This window comes from Hydra vulgaris, chromosome 07 (genome assembly GCF_038396675.1).
Source record: "Hydra vulgaris chromosome 07, alternate assembly HydraT2T_AEP".
NCBI lineage: Eukaryota > Metazoa > Cnidaria > Hydrozoa > Anthoathecata > Hydridae > Hydra > Hydra vulgaris.
Window position 1 is genome coordinate 19638653 of NC_088926.1, and position 14066 is coordinate 19652718.

General features: G+C 26.2%; 1 protein-coding gene across 1 annotated transcript; it reads right to left on the reverse strand.

The window, feature by feature from the left end:
* Positions 1-1742: 1742 nt before the first annotated feature.
* Positions 1743-11533, reverse strand: LOC100204023 (uncharacterized). The gene is made up of 6 exons (XM_065801299.1): positions 11344-11533; positions 11194-11241; positions 10124-10264; positions 9890-10000; positions 9513-9702; positions 1743-2129 (listed from the first exon to the last, which is right to left on the reverse strand). Exons 1-6 carry the CDS (start codon positions 11344-11346, stop codon positions 1882-1884), a joined length of 741 nt encoding a protein of 246 aa, XP_065657371.1. The 5' UTR covers positions 11347-11533; the 3' UTR covers positions 1743-1881.
* Positions 11534-14066: the final 2533 nt, after the last annotated feature.

Sequence of the window (14066 nt, forward strand, 5' to 3'; positions counted from 1 at the left end):
GTGTGTGTGTGTGTGTGTGTGTGTGTGTGTGTGTGTGTGTGTGTGTGTGTGTGTGTGTGTGTGCATAATGTGTACAGTAACGTATTGTGTACAAAATTTAGATAAACTAAAAATTAAAAGAAATAAAAGCTTAGTTCTTGAAAAAGATCAAAGATCAAAAGGTAAAAAAATTGTTATGTTCAAAAATTTAACCCCGAAATTATCTTAGTAAGTGTAAATAATCCTTTTTCAATCTCTAACTATTTAGATGGCATAGTTAACTACGGCCATCTAACAAGTCAGTCTTAGTTTAATGGTACCTTTTTCTCTACACTTTGAACTACTTGGTGGTGAGGCCCGAATAAAAAGTATACAAATATTAAACAATACTAAAATTGTTATTTGAAGCTAAAAAAAACTAGACCATAGGTTAACAAATCAAATTAAAGCTGTAAACCAAACATAACTTTTACTCTATTTATAAATAGAGTAAAGGTTATATTTGGTTCACAGCTTTAATTTAATTTGTTAATTTATGATCTAGTTTTTTTATTTTTTTGGCAACAATTAACAATTTTAGTATTGTTTAATATTTGTATATAAATATTTTTTAAACAGTTTTTTAAAATTCTTTAGTTGTTCGCAGTTATGTTGCGGGAGACTTTAAAAAAAAAAAAGATCTGGGATCAACATTTAAATTTAGGGTAGATTAGGGTAATATGAGCACCTTGGTAATATGAGCATACTTAAAGATTTCTTAGATGTGAGCAGTGAAGTTAAAGTTGCTTTGTATTTTTTGAACCGACTAAATGTGGTAATAACAGGAATCAGTACAATTAACGTAAAATTATATGCAGTAATTAGCGGCTATCATCTAATTAAAACGCTGGTAAAAATTGCGTTGTAAAAATAATATCATCACGTATGAATAAATTTGTGGCACGAAGTTTTGGTGCTAAAATAATGAAATTAATTTTTTCATAAAGAAAAATATGTTAGCTAAAAATCAAATCCATTTTTGTTTAAAAAATAATGCATAGCAACATTTAGTTTTGACTTTATTTAAAGATTTTTGTGTAATACGAGCATGCTCAAATTACCCAGTGTTTTTCATTGAAGTTACCTATTTTAAAGTCCTAAAATAACAGTGGCTTTAATTGCTTTTTAAATAAAAAACAAAACATAGTTATAAAACTTTAATATTTTAACAATATTAAATGTTTTTCTGCAACTTAAATTCAAAAAATTTAGGTTTTTATCATTCAAAGGTTTGAATTAATAAAATTGAAAAAATAACGAACAAAGTTTTTTTTTTTTTTTTTGGAAAACATAGTAGTATTGTTTCAACAAAAAGTGGGTTAAAATTTGATCTTTTAAAGACAAGTTTTGTTAATAACGTATCATTATATTCCAAAAATTAGTTCTAATTGCCAGGTTGGTATTTTTTTACTTAATAAATGTTACTTTTTTAAGCTAATTTAAAGTGCTCATATTACCAAGTGGTCTGGGTAATATGAGCACTTTTGCTACTTTTTTAAAACCTTTGTGTTTTTTAAAAAAAATTTCGGGTGCCCAAATATATAAGTGGATCATGAGTAGGGACCTCTAAAAATTGTTTATTCGCAAAAATTTTGGAGCCAGCATAATTATTTTCTATATTATTCTAATTTTCGTTTATGGTGCTCATATTACCCTAATCTACCATAAATGTTGATCCCAGATCTTTTTTTTCAGACCAGAACGTAATTTATAACACATTTGCGTAAGTGATTTAATTATTTTAAAATATATTTTAAACAAATCAAGTTATGAAAAATAGTTACAAAATTTAAAGTACGAGCGATAACAATAACGACGATATAAATGGCACGATTTATTTGACAATATAATGCAATGTTCGTTTTAACACTTAAAATCACAACAAATGACACTGTTCATAACGTGATTTGGTTTGCAGTCAAAACCATTCAAATCATATTTCATAGGACAGATAATTTTATAAGTACATTGCTTACTCCTGAACTTGCATTCTGCATACGGTTCTTTTCCTGAAATGGCACATAGTTTAATTTTATCAACGGAAGTAGCATCACATGCCATAAATGATTTAATGATTTCTTTTTTGTTTCGGCTATTAGATGGTCCTGGTGCTGAAAACGTATGTATATATAAAAGAATATATATATATAAATATTTATATATATACATATATAAATATATACAAATATACATATATATGTATATATATAAATATGTATATATAAAAGAATATATAAATATATATATATATATATATATATATATATATATATATAGATATATATATCTTTATATATATATATATATATATATATATATATATATATATATATTTATATTTATGTATGCATATGTATATATGTAAATATACATATATATATATATATATATATATATATATATATATATATAAATATGTACACATATATATACATATATATAAATGTGTGTACATATACATATACATATGTATATACTTATATATATATATATATATATATATATAAATATACATATATATGTATATATATAAATATCTATATATAAAAGAATCTCTATATATACATATTTATATATATACATATAAATGTATATATATATATATACATATAAATGTATATATATATATATATATATATATATATATATATATATATATATATATATATATGTATGTATATATGTAAATATACATATATGTCTATATGTATATACATACATATATATGTATATATATATATATATATATATATATATATATATATATATATGTATTTATAAATATGTATATATATGTATTTATAAATATGTATATATACATTTATATATATATATATATATATATATATATATATATATATATATATATATATATATATATATATATATATATAGATATATATATATATAGATATATATATATAGATATATATATAGATATATATATAGATATATATATATATATATATATATATATATATATATATATATATATATATATATATATATACACATATATATATATAGATATATATATATATACATATATATATCATACATCAAAACGCACTTTTTTTTGCGTATTGCGTATTGAGTATATTACTCATATCATACTCAATACGCAACTCAACGTACGCAATTTCTTTGAGTACAATACTCAATACGCAACTCGTAGTACGTATTTTTCTTGAGTAGAAAACTCAATACATAACTCTTAATACGCATTTTTTTTGAGTAATTTGCGTTTTTTTTTAGAGTGTAAAATATAATTTTGTTCTAAAAGTAATATTGTTTTTTATATAATGAACAGAAACACGAAAAAAAAGAGAAAAAAAAAATTATATTTTTCTAAAATGTATTTTCAATTCATACACAAAAACAAAAGTAATGAAGAAAATTTTCAAACAACTGAAGAATTATTTTCACTCAGCCATTTCATTAAGTATGGTTAAGTTACTTTTTAAAAAGGCACCATTTATTAGTGTTTCATCGGTCATGTTGCCGGCTCTTTTTCGATTAACTATACCACATATGCTAAAAAAACGTTCAACATAAGCGGAGGATGTCGGTATATTAAAAAACATGAGACACAAATTATAAAGATATGGCAATTCTTTTCTTTTCTCAAACCAAAATGCACCATAATGAGTTTTGTTGGTGAAATTATGGTTTCTTAAAATGTTTACAAAGTTATTACTTTCTTTGTCAGCTAGGTGTCCGATGCTAAGTTCTTTTTTTGTTGTACCCTACCTGATCCAATTCTATGCTTTGATAAAACTGATCAAAGGCTTCATCGTCAGGAACACTTTTTTGAGAGAAACTATTATTAGAACCACTTGCTGTCAAATCGTTTTTTTCGTTTTTTTTATTTAATTCAATTGCCAAGTTTACTAATGAACTTAGTCCCAAATTGACTGTGGCTTTTGCAATCGGTCTTTGATACCATAGATAAAGTTTAGAAACATTTAAAATTGCAGCAGCTGCATAAACAGCAGAGTTAAGCTCATGCTCAAATTGTTTTTTTACATTAGTTATCAGCAATTCGCAAAATTTTTTCTTTTTATCATCTTTTTTAGCCATTTCCTCATATTGCATGATTAATAAATGTAAATTTGGTACCAAGTCACCAACATGTACGCGATTTCTTTGATTCAAAAGCGTAAATCTATATGCTGGGAGCATCAATGATAAATAGAATTCAATCTTTGCTTGAGTAACTGGACATTTAATAGTTTCAAAACAATGTTTTTTATATGCTTTGTAAAAACAAATCAACATTAAAAAGCTTGATGACCAACGAGTTAAATTTTCGTTCCTTAATCTATTTTTTTGTTGTTGAAAGATTTGGGCAATTTGAATTGTCTGATGAGTTTTTTTAGCAAATGAACAAAGCAATGACAAAATAGTTTTCAATCGTTTGCATGACCTCAAAGTATAACGTATAGAAATATTAAATTTGTGGTTTGTACATGCAAAACAAGGTACTTTTCTGCTGCCGAGTTCAAACTCTAATTGATCTTCTACTATACTATGATCCCCAAATTCATAATTATCAGCATCATCAATTCCAGTAGCATCAATCTCAGCATCAATCTCATTAGATAGTTTGCTGAATTTAATATCATTTTGGATTGGATTTATTTCTTCAGTAAGCAATTCGTTAATTTCAGGTTCAATTTTGTTTTCAGGTGAATCTTTCAGTTTCTGATCATTCTCATCACTGTCGTCATTCTCAAACAATTCTTCCCAAAAGTCTTCTTCAATCCAATTGCCGATTTCCAATTCATAATTGAGCATTTGTGGAAAAGCTCTAAGAAAAGCTTTACCACCATCACTCACATAACCGTCAACTTTAGATTTATCGAAATCATATTGATTTAATATTTCTTCTGAAACCAATATAATATTTTCAGCATTATGTGGGCCACTCATTCGTTGAAGACCAAGAACTATTAGCTTTTTACTAAAATCAGCAAAGGTAACCTGGCAACATAAGACAAAAAAATCAGCCAGCTGGCGGCTATCCCAGATATTACCTATTAATGTAATAGTTTTGGCTTTTCTAAGGAAGTTAGTGATTGTTTTTTTCCATGCTTTATATAAGGTTACTTTCTATATATATATGTTTGTGTGCCACAAAATTTGAAATCAATTTTTGAAAGCTTTTTTCTCAACCAATTTTGCTCAAATTTTGCACACTTAATCATTTTCGATGACAATACAAGGAAATGGAAAAATTTGACCAAAAAAAGTTAATTAAGTTAACAAAAATTTAACTTGTATTTCCCCATAAGAACACTGAATTAATAAAAAAAAAAATTTAAAAACGTAACAGTAATTTTTCCTTCTACAAAAGATAACAAAAAAAGAATTTCTAGGCCCAATAGAATTCTGCTTGCATAAAGCATGGATTTGAAAAAAGATTTTTTTTTTGATTTACTAGTTATCTTATCAACTACCATAGGAACTATATTATAGACAAAAGACTTCTCGCATGGTAAATGAATTTTATGACACTCTAAAAGTCTTTTTAGATGAATGTTACCTAGCTCTTGTGTTGCCATATTGGATGACATTACATATTTAGTTAGATCCATAATATTGTCATCTAACAACGAGTCATCATCATTATCAAGACTCATATCATCATAAGCCTTTTTCCAAGCCATAAAATGGTCTTTGCCGTTACGTTGTGTGGAATCAAAATGCTTAAAAAAATTACCACTTTTACCTAGTGGTTCATGTAATACCTTATAGCAATAAATGCAGGTAAAATGTAATTTTTCTTTCTTTCCGGGCTTAAAATCGATTTCGGTTCGGCAATGAAAAAAAGTTTAAAACCGAACTGTAAGTTTTTTCAGTGTCACCAAATTTGAAAATTTTACGCGGAAATTTATTGTTTTTCAAGTTATGTTTAATTTCATTAATCTCTTTAACATATCGTTTAATACTTATATTTATTAATAAAGCATTGCTTATGCTTTCGCTGCACGACGGTTGACTATTTTCAATCGACAATACGGCTAAGGCACGATTACTTCTATCAGAATTTATTTGTTTATTTACAGACTGATTTTCTTTATTTTCTTTATTTATACTTTTTTCTTTTTTTTTTCTCAAACTCTTTACATTAGAGTCTGAACCTAATTTTTGTTTGGCGGATCTTCCATACATGTTAAAGCAAAGAATCTAAAATAAAACTTTTGTTAAGCAAATAAGCAATATTATAAAACTAGTTTAAATTACATTACATATATAAATTACTTTAGTTTATATAAGATTAAAGATTAAAACGATTTATTTTATTTATCTAACTTATTTACTATAGATAAAAAGATAATATTTGCATCTTGTATACATCTATAGCCTCATAAAAGTAATAAAAAAATATAAAAAAAATCATTATTTCAAATACAAACGCGAGAAGTTTATCAACTTACAAAACAAAGCAACTCAATGTTTATCAACTTGAAAAACAGCAAATTGTAAATTGTTATTTGAAGCAAGCTCATAAAGTCATTAAAAGCAATGCTACTTACTCCCTAGAGGCTTCAAGACGTGATTTTTGACACGCAAACCATAATAATTTATTTTAAAAAACAAATTTTAATGGTTAAATTATAATTTAGTGTTTTTGTTTGTTATTTATAAAAAAATATATACTTTAATAACTAATTTATATTTTACACTCAAAAAAGTTGCGTATTTTTACGCAAAATACTCAAAAAATATGCGTATTATGAGTTGCATGTTGAGTATTATACTCAATGAAAATACGTACGTAGAGTTGCGTATTGAGTAAGATATGAGTAGAATACTCAATACGCAATACGCAAAAAAAAGTGCGTTCTGATGTATAATATATATGCAGCGGTGGCCAAAAATTAAAGACCACTTATTTTTTTTCAAAATTTATTTTAACCTTAGTATAATTTTATTTTTGAAAAAGGTACCAAAAAAAGAAAAACATTTTTAGAAAGAATTTTTATTGTATTTTATAATTATTATAAAAGAATTTATAATTTTTTTACAAAATAATGTTAAAAAATTAAAAAACTGACCAGTAAAAAATATAAATGGGAAAAAAATTGGACAAAATTTTAAGACCAGTTTCAAAAATATTTCAAAAAGCAATAAAAAAATAATTTAGAAACGTGTTGTTCCTCCATTTGTTTTCAAGCACTCTTGTACTCGTTCTGGCATTGAATTCATTTAAGTTTTGATTACTTCATCAGGCACATTTTTCAAATGATGAGAGATAGAAGATTTCAAATCTTCCAAATTGTAAAGTTGTTCTTTACCAAGCTTGTGATCAAGCCACGACCATAAATTCTCTATTGGATTCAAGTCTGGACTATAAGCAGGACATGGAAGCACTTGAATTTTATTAGAATTGAACCAATCGCTAACAACATGCGCTTTATGACACGGCGCATTATCTTGCTGGAAAATAAATCCCTCTTGCAACTGCCATAAATCAATGCTAGGAAAATGCGAGTTTTCCAAAATTTTGATGTACCTTTCTTTGTTGAGTCTACCATCGAATAAATGAAAAACGCCAAACTCCACAGGCACTCATACAGGCCCAAATGCCTATTGAACCACTGCCTTGTTTTGTTCGTTTCAAAATGCATGGTTCATCGAACCGTTCGCTTGGAAGTCTACGCAACATTACGCGACCTTTTCTGTTGTTTACCTCAACGTTCATTTCATCACTAAAGACCACACGGCTCCACTGATCTGTTGACCAATTTTTCTGTAGTTTGCACCACTCTTTCCTGGCAAAAATTTGTTTTTTATTTAAGTGTGATTTTTTTGCAGCAGCACGCCATAAATAATTTAAATTGTGGAGGACCCTTCGCACAGTTCTATGGCTTACTTTCAGACCATTTGACAGTGTCCATTTCGTAGACAAGTCTGTAGATGATGCTCGTCTGTTTTCTTTCATTAATCTCACTAACGAGCGAACATCACGGTCATTTGAAATTTTATTGCGTCCAGTCCTATGACGATCATTAATTGACCGGGTCTCTTTGTATCGTTGAATTATGTTAATAATGCAAGAGTGAGACCTTCCGAGCTTTTCTGCTATTTGTCTGATGCTATAGCCTTCTTCTTTTAATACAAAAGCCGCCTATCTGTCTTTTTCTTCGATCTTTGCACGCATTTTTGCAATATTTTTATATCCTTATTGCAATTCAAAAAATAAATGTTTATTTGATATCGAAACTCAGGTTTTGACATTTTATTTTAAAGCCAACGTAATAAGCAATAAAGACAGTTAAAAAAAATAATGGATTTTTATTTTTAATAAGTGCAATAAATAAATAAAAAAGTAAGATGAAAAAAAACAACTTTTTTACGGTACTTAAAGTTTCATGCCGTTTGCGGCACTCATCAGCCATATTGTTATGGCTGATGAGTGCCTTATTTTAAATGATAAACTTATTAAAAAGTATATACATTTAAAAGCAAGTATGAGGTCCTTAAAAGTTCTTGTTGATTGAAACTTATCCTGGTTTCCAGTCAAAAATTAGCAAAAAGAGTTAACTTATGCATCAATACACAACGTTTTTAAATATTATAGATATATTTGATGATGTTCTTTATAAATAAAAACAATACTATCAAACTGCCTTTGAAATTGAATAAGCACACAGAATTCCGTATAATAATGCAATGGTATATTAATATACCGTTTCACATTGTAAACTAAAAATATGGAATACTTTTCGAAAAGGATTCAATTCTACGGTAAGTAGGGCTACCATTGTCCCGGTTTTTACGAAGGAGAGCCCAGCGCTAAACTAATTAAAATTAAAACTTTTATCGCGTTCTCCAGCGAAAAGATCAGGACAATGGCAGCCCTAACGGTAAGTAAACTTTATAGATTTACTTAAATTTATAACAAAAGTATAAATTTTTAAAACTTGAAAAACTATTGTTTTATCTTTGATTATCTTCTTTTGGGTTTTTTTTGGGGCTTTTGTTTAACTGATAAGGTGAGTTTATTTTTCACAATGCGCAAGGTAATCTTCACCCAGTTGTTGTGAATTATACAGATTTAATTTAAAATAAATATCGCTTCAAAGTACGGTTTCAAAACTTATAAAAAATGTATATGACATCATTGGATTACAAACATGTACAAATTAAAAGCAATAAAACAGTGTAAATGTCCTGAAAGTAGTTATTTTTAAGTGATGTGAACATGTTAAAACTGAACTTCTTTAATATTTTTTAACGCACGCTAAACAAACAACAAAAAGAAACAACCAACAAGGATCAAGGTAATAAAAACAAAAGAATAAGAATAAACTTATTAATTTATGTAAGTTTGTAGAAAAAAGGATTAAAGTATAGAAAAGTTATACTTTTATGCTTTTTGTGTTAATAAAATTAAGACACCATTTCCTTGGTGCAAAATTGCACGTAGATTTTGCACGTAGATATGGATTTTACAACATATTTATTTACTAATTTTTACAACTTACCAAGCATCTCTATCAAAAAAGTCTTCTTAGCGTCTTCTAACTTAATTTCTCTACTGCCCCACATTAGTTCTCTGTCGCCACAAAATTCTACAAGACTCGGATCAATAGCACGAAAATCTTGAACGGAGGTCGGAAAAAGAGCTGTATCCTCTACAACAACATCTGTGGTATCAGGAACTCCTTGTCTTAGCTAAAAATTCAATAATTTACAATAAAATTCTCGAGTATAATAAAATGTTTTATACCAAAACAAAATTTTAAAAATTAGTTCGATGCAATTCGTTTTTTATAATGAATTATTCTACATAAATAATTGAACAAATAAAATGATTTAATAAATGAGTAAAGTGTTAACAAAAAAGTACAAAAGAATCTACCAGAATAGTGAAATCTCTTTTAAGTTCATTAGAGCTACCTTCAGATAAATCTTCAAATATCAAACACATTCGAGGCTGCAATGGATCAGTTGAATATTGTGCTTTTTGTTTCTGAGAACATAGAAATGAGACTAATGTATATAGCATGAAATTTAAAGCAACTAGAATCGGGTTTAATAGTTTTTCTTATATTTTTCACAAAGATTAAAAAAACAAAAAAAACAATGTTATTACCCATTCAGGACATTGACGCATAGCTACTCCTAATCTGCCATTGTGTGGTGGAGTTTTAAAGTCCATGCATTTCCGGTCTTTTGTGAACTCAATTTCTTGCATGAAAAGAGCATTTCTCTCGTGAATTTTAACATCTTCTTGCTAAAAATAAAATACGACCAGCTGTAAATTCTGCAAAAATGATCTTAAAAAGTTTTTTAAAGAATTTCTAGAATCCTAGTAAACATTCTATAGCGGAGTTTAAGTAGATCTATAAAGGTATTTTAGGCGTTCAACTGTTTTGTTATCGGTTACTTAGTGGACCTTTAGTGGCAACCGCCAAAAGTAGATAGCTGACGACTAGCCACTATATCATATGTTGGGATGTTATCGGCTAGCCACTGATTGCAAATGCCACTAATACTCCACTAAGTAAACGATTAGCAAAACTCCAATGAACTGCTCGAAATGTCTATATAGGTCTACCGCAAATCCTCAATAAAAATATTTGCTTGGATAGGCTAAAAAGTTATACACTCTTATATATTATTGTACTATTGCATATTATATGCTCTATTTGTCTCATACATTTATAAAATAGGTTAGAAATTTAAGTCTCTTTTGCAAACCTTATTTTTCAGCTTTTCAAACCCCAAAGTTGATTATAACAATTATTTTCTTATTATTTTCTTATACTTGTTTCTCTAAAGGTATTTCTCAAAAATCAAACCGTACAGGGTCTCAAGTATAAATATAAAAGTTAAAACATTTGAAGTTTTCAAGAATGAAAAATAGTTTACCTAAAAAATGTTGAAGATAGTTTAATCTGCTATATGGATGTCAAGTTTTAACATTATTTAAGGTCAATGTTATAACACTTAAGTACGTTCTTATAACGTTGCTCAATAGATAAAAATAGAGCTATTAAACAGACTAAACTGCTGATAATCATTCAAATTTTGTATTCTTGGATGATTCTATCTAGGTTACAATTAGTCTTCAAATAAAGTGTGGTTTTAGTGGTGGTTATTATGGTGATGGTGGTTAGTTGTAAACACTTTTATAATGCCGTTTTTTAAAAAAAGACTTACGTCTGAATACTTTATTAAAGAGTATACAACAACTATGAGTAGATAATACTAAAGAAAAAAAAATTTACAAAACTCACATTTTAACTGATTTTTAAAAAAAAAATTTTAAAACAACTATATAACAAAATTAATGAGTAAAAATAAACTTACCATTTGAATATATCTCCACCTGTTAATCTTTAGTTATTGGTAGTTAATATATTTAAAATATACTCGTTATAACTATATTGTTACAAATATTATCTAAATTTTAGATATCTTTTTTTGTATGTAAAACATTTTAAATAACTAACATCTTTGTTTACTTAATCATTTATGAATCAGTATTTTCATTTTTCTTGTAATTTTACATATACAGAGCACCTTTTATCGTTTCAGTGATATTTCTATAAACAAAAAGAGTTGCTAAGCACAATAAGTCGTTGCAATTTTCTTTAAAACTCAAATATATAACACTCTCTCGATAGATCCTATTACATTAAAATGAAAAGTAAATAAAAATGCAAAACAAAAAAAATTCTTTACTTTTTCATTTTCATATACTTTTAAAAAAATAAGCAATTTATTAATTAATAAATTGAACTTAATTGTAATATAATAATATATAGTTATATATATATATATACATATATATATACATATATATATATATATATATATATATATATATATATATATATATATATATATATATATATATATATATATATATATATATATATATATATAAAATATTAGTTATTTACATAAAACCAAATTACAAACAATTGTTTAAAAGCATCATATTTTCACTCTTCTCAAAATCACAAGTAGAATACCTTCAAGGTCACCGATTTACGAGCGTATTATTGGGAGAACAATCTGGGAAGTTTGTCGCGACTTAAGTTTCGTAGAGGTGTCAAAACCATTAAAGTAGAGCAACGTAATGTATAGTTAAAATATTTATGATAATGTTTATCAGGGCCTCTCGAAAATCTTGTTTTACTCACGCACCCTTTATAAAAAACCTAAAAGCTGAAACAAATTGTTCGCATGAAGAAACTGAGTAATCAATACAATGCATAATAAATAAATATTTTTTTGCTGCCCTTATAACAATATTTCAAATAGAATTAAAAAAAGAATGTTACAGGTACAGTAAAATGATTGTAATTTTATTCTATGTAAAACTTTAAGTAAGTTTTATAAACGATTCTTTGCAAACTGATATAAAACTTGCATCTAAAAGTTAAAAGGTATACTTAAGAGGTATAAAAATTTACATTTTAAGAATCTAAAAAATGAAATATCTATGATGTAACAAGTACTAATAAAGGTTTAGAAGGTAATAACACAAGGATGCACAGTGGGACAAAATCGAGTTTTTTGTGTCAAAATTATTTTCGAAGTTTCTTTTATTAAAATAGATATATTTATATATGAAATGCATAAATATAGTAATAAACATCTAATAATATAATATTAAAAAAATATTTAAAAAATTAATTATTTTGGTGAAAAATACGAAATATTTTTAATGTTCATTAATATTGATAATACATTAATGTTGATAAAAGTTGTCTTGTTCAAGACAACTTTTATGAGTGTAAACATTTAAAATATTGCTTTTCGATGCATGTATGAAGACCAATCTTTTGTTATAACTTTTTTTTTTGCAAAAAGTTGCAAAATATTTATGATGCATAGCTATTTACATACATTTAGCATGAGATTTACATAGTCAAATGTTTGGAGGATATTGGAGAATAGTTAATCTGATACCTAATAGTAAAGGTTAGTAGCAAAAAAAATATCGAAAACTGTCTGTTTTGGATGCATAAAAACTAATGATAACATTTACGTTAAATTATTTTTAAAAGCCTGAGTGAAAAAAATATTCTTAATTAAAATAATATAGTTTAAAATGAATGTCAATAAAGTTAATTTAAAACAATAGTAGCGTAAGAAAGTTAATAAATAAAAAATGCAAAATAGCGTTTTGGAACACATGTCAAATTAACGTGTAAATAACCGCATAAAATTACCCTTAAATTAATATTTAATGTTTTTTTAACTAGATATTTCCTCTAATGAACATGTCTTCACCATTATGACAAATTTTCACCGTGCAATGCCAACATTGATTTTTAGGTATTTTGGCACACTCTGTCCCACTGTGGGATGTAATGAATAGTTTGTTAGCAATCAATTGATAATTTATTAAATAAATGTTTTCATCAATGTTTACATTATTTTAAATAAATATTTTCACCAGTGATCAAATAAATGTGTTCATCTAAAGCATTACTTAAGTAATACTTAAAATGAGCACATTTATTTAAAAGATTATTGAAGTTAAGGTCTTTTTGGAAACATGAAACAGTAATTAATGTTCTTTTATAGACTTCAGTACAATGGTTAAGCAGTAGAATGTGCTAATAAATTTCCGGCAAAGCAATTCTTTTAAAAAGAGATTACTATTATGAAACTACCACTATAAGATTATAACTATGAGATAATCATAATGAAATCATCATAATGAATAAATTATCATATAAGGATTGTTATAATAAGATCATCATAATGAGATTATCATAATGAGACCATTATAATGAGACGTAATGAGATTATTTTAATGAGATTATAATCATAATGATCATCAGAATGAGATTATTATAATGAGATTATCATAATGAGGTCACCATGATGAGATTATCATAATAAGTTTATATTAAAATAAAAACTATAAGAATCTTGATATAATAAAGTTTAATTTGAAAACTTTAACGGAGCTTTTATAAAAAGTTAATTCCATTCAAATATTTAAAACGTTTAAACATAGTAATCAGTAAAAAATTAAATATAAAATATGGAAGTTTTGAATGCTATTTAGA

Bases quoted from the DNA above. Each gene is read 5' to 3' on its own strand.
- LOC100204023 (XM_065801299.1), bottom strand. The intron at 10,265-11,193 runs GTAAGTCTTTTT...TTTTATTTTTAG, and splicing joins CTTTAATAAAGTATTCAGAC to CAAGAAGATGTTAAAATTCA. The intron at 10,001-10,123 runs GTAATAACATTG...CTATGTTCTCAG, and splicing joins TGCGTCAATGTCCTGAATGG to AAACAAAAAGCACAATATTC.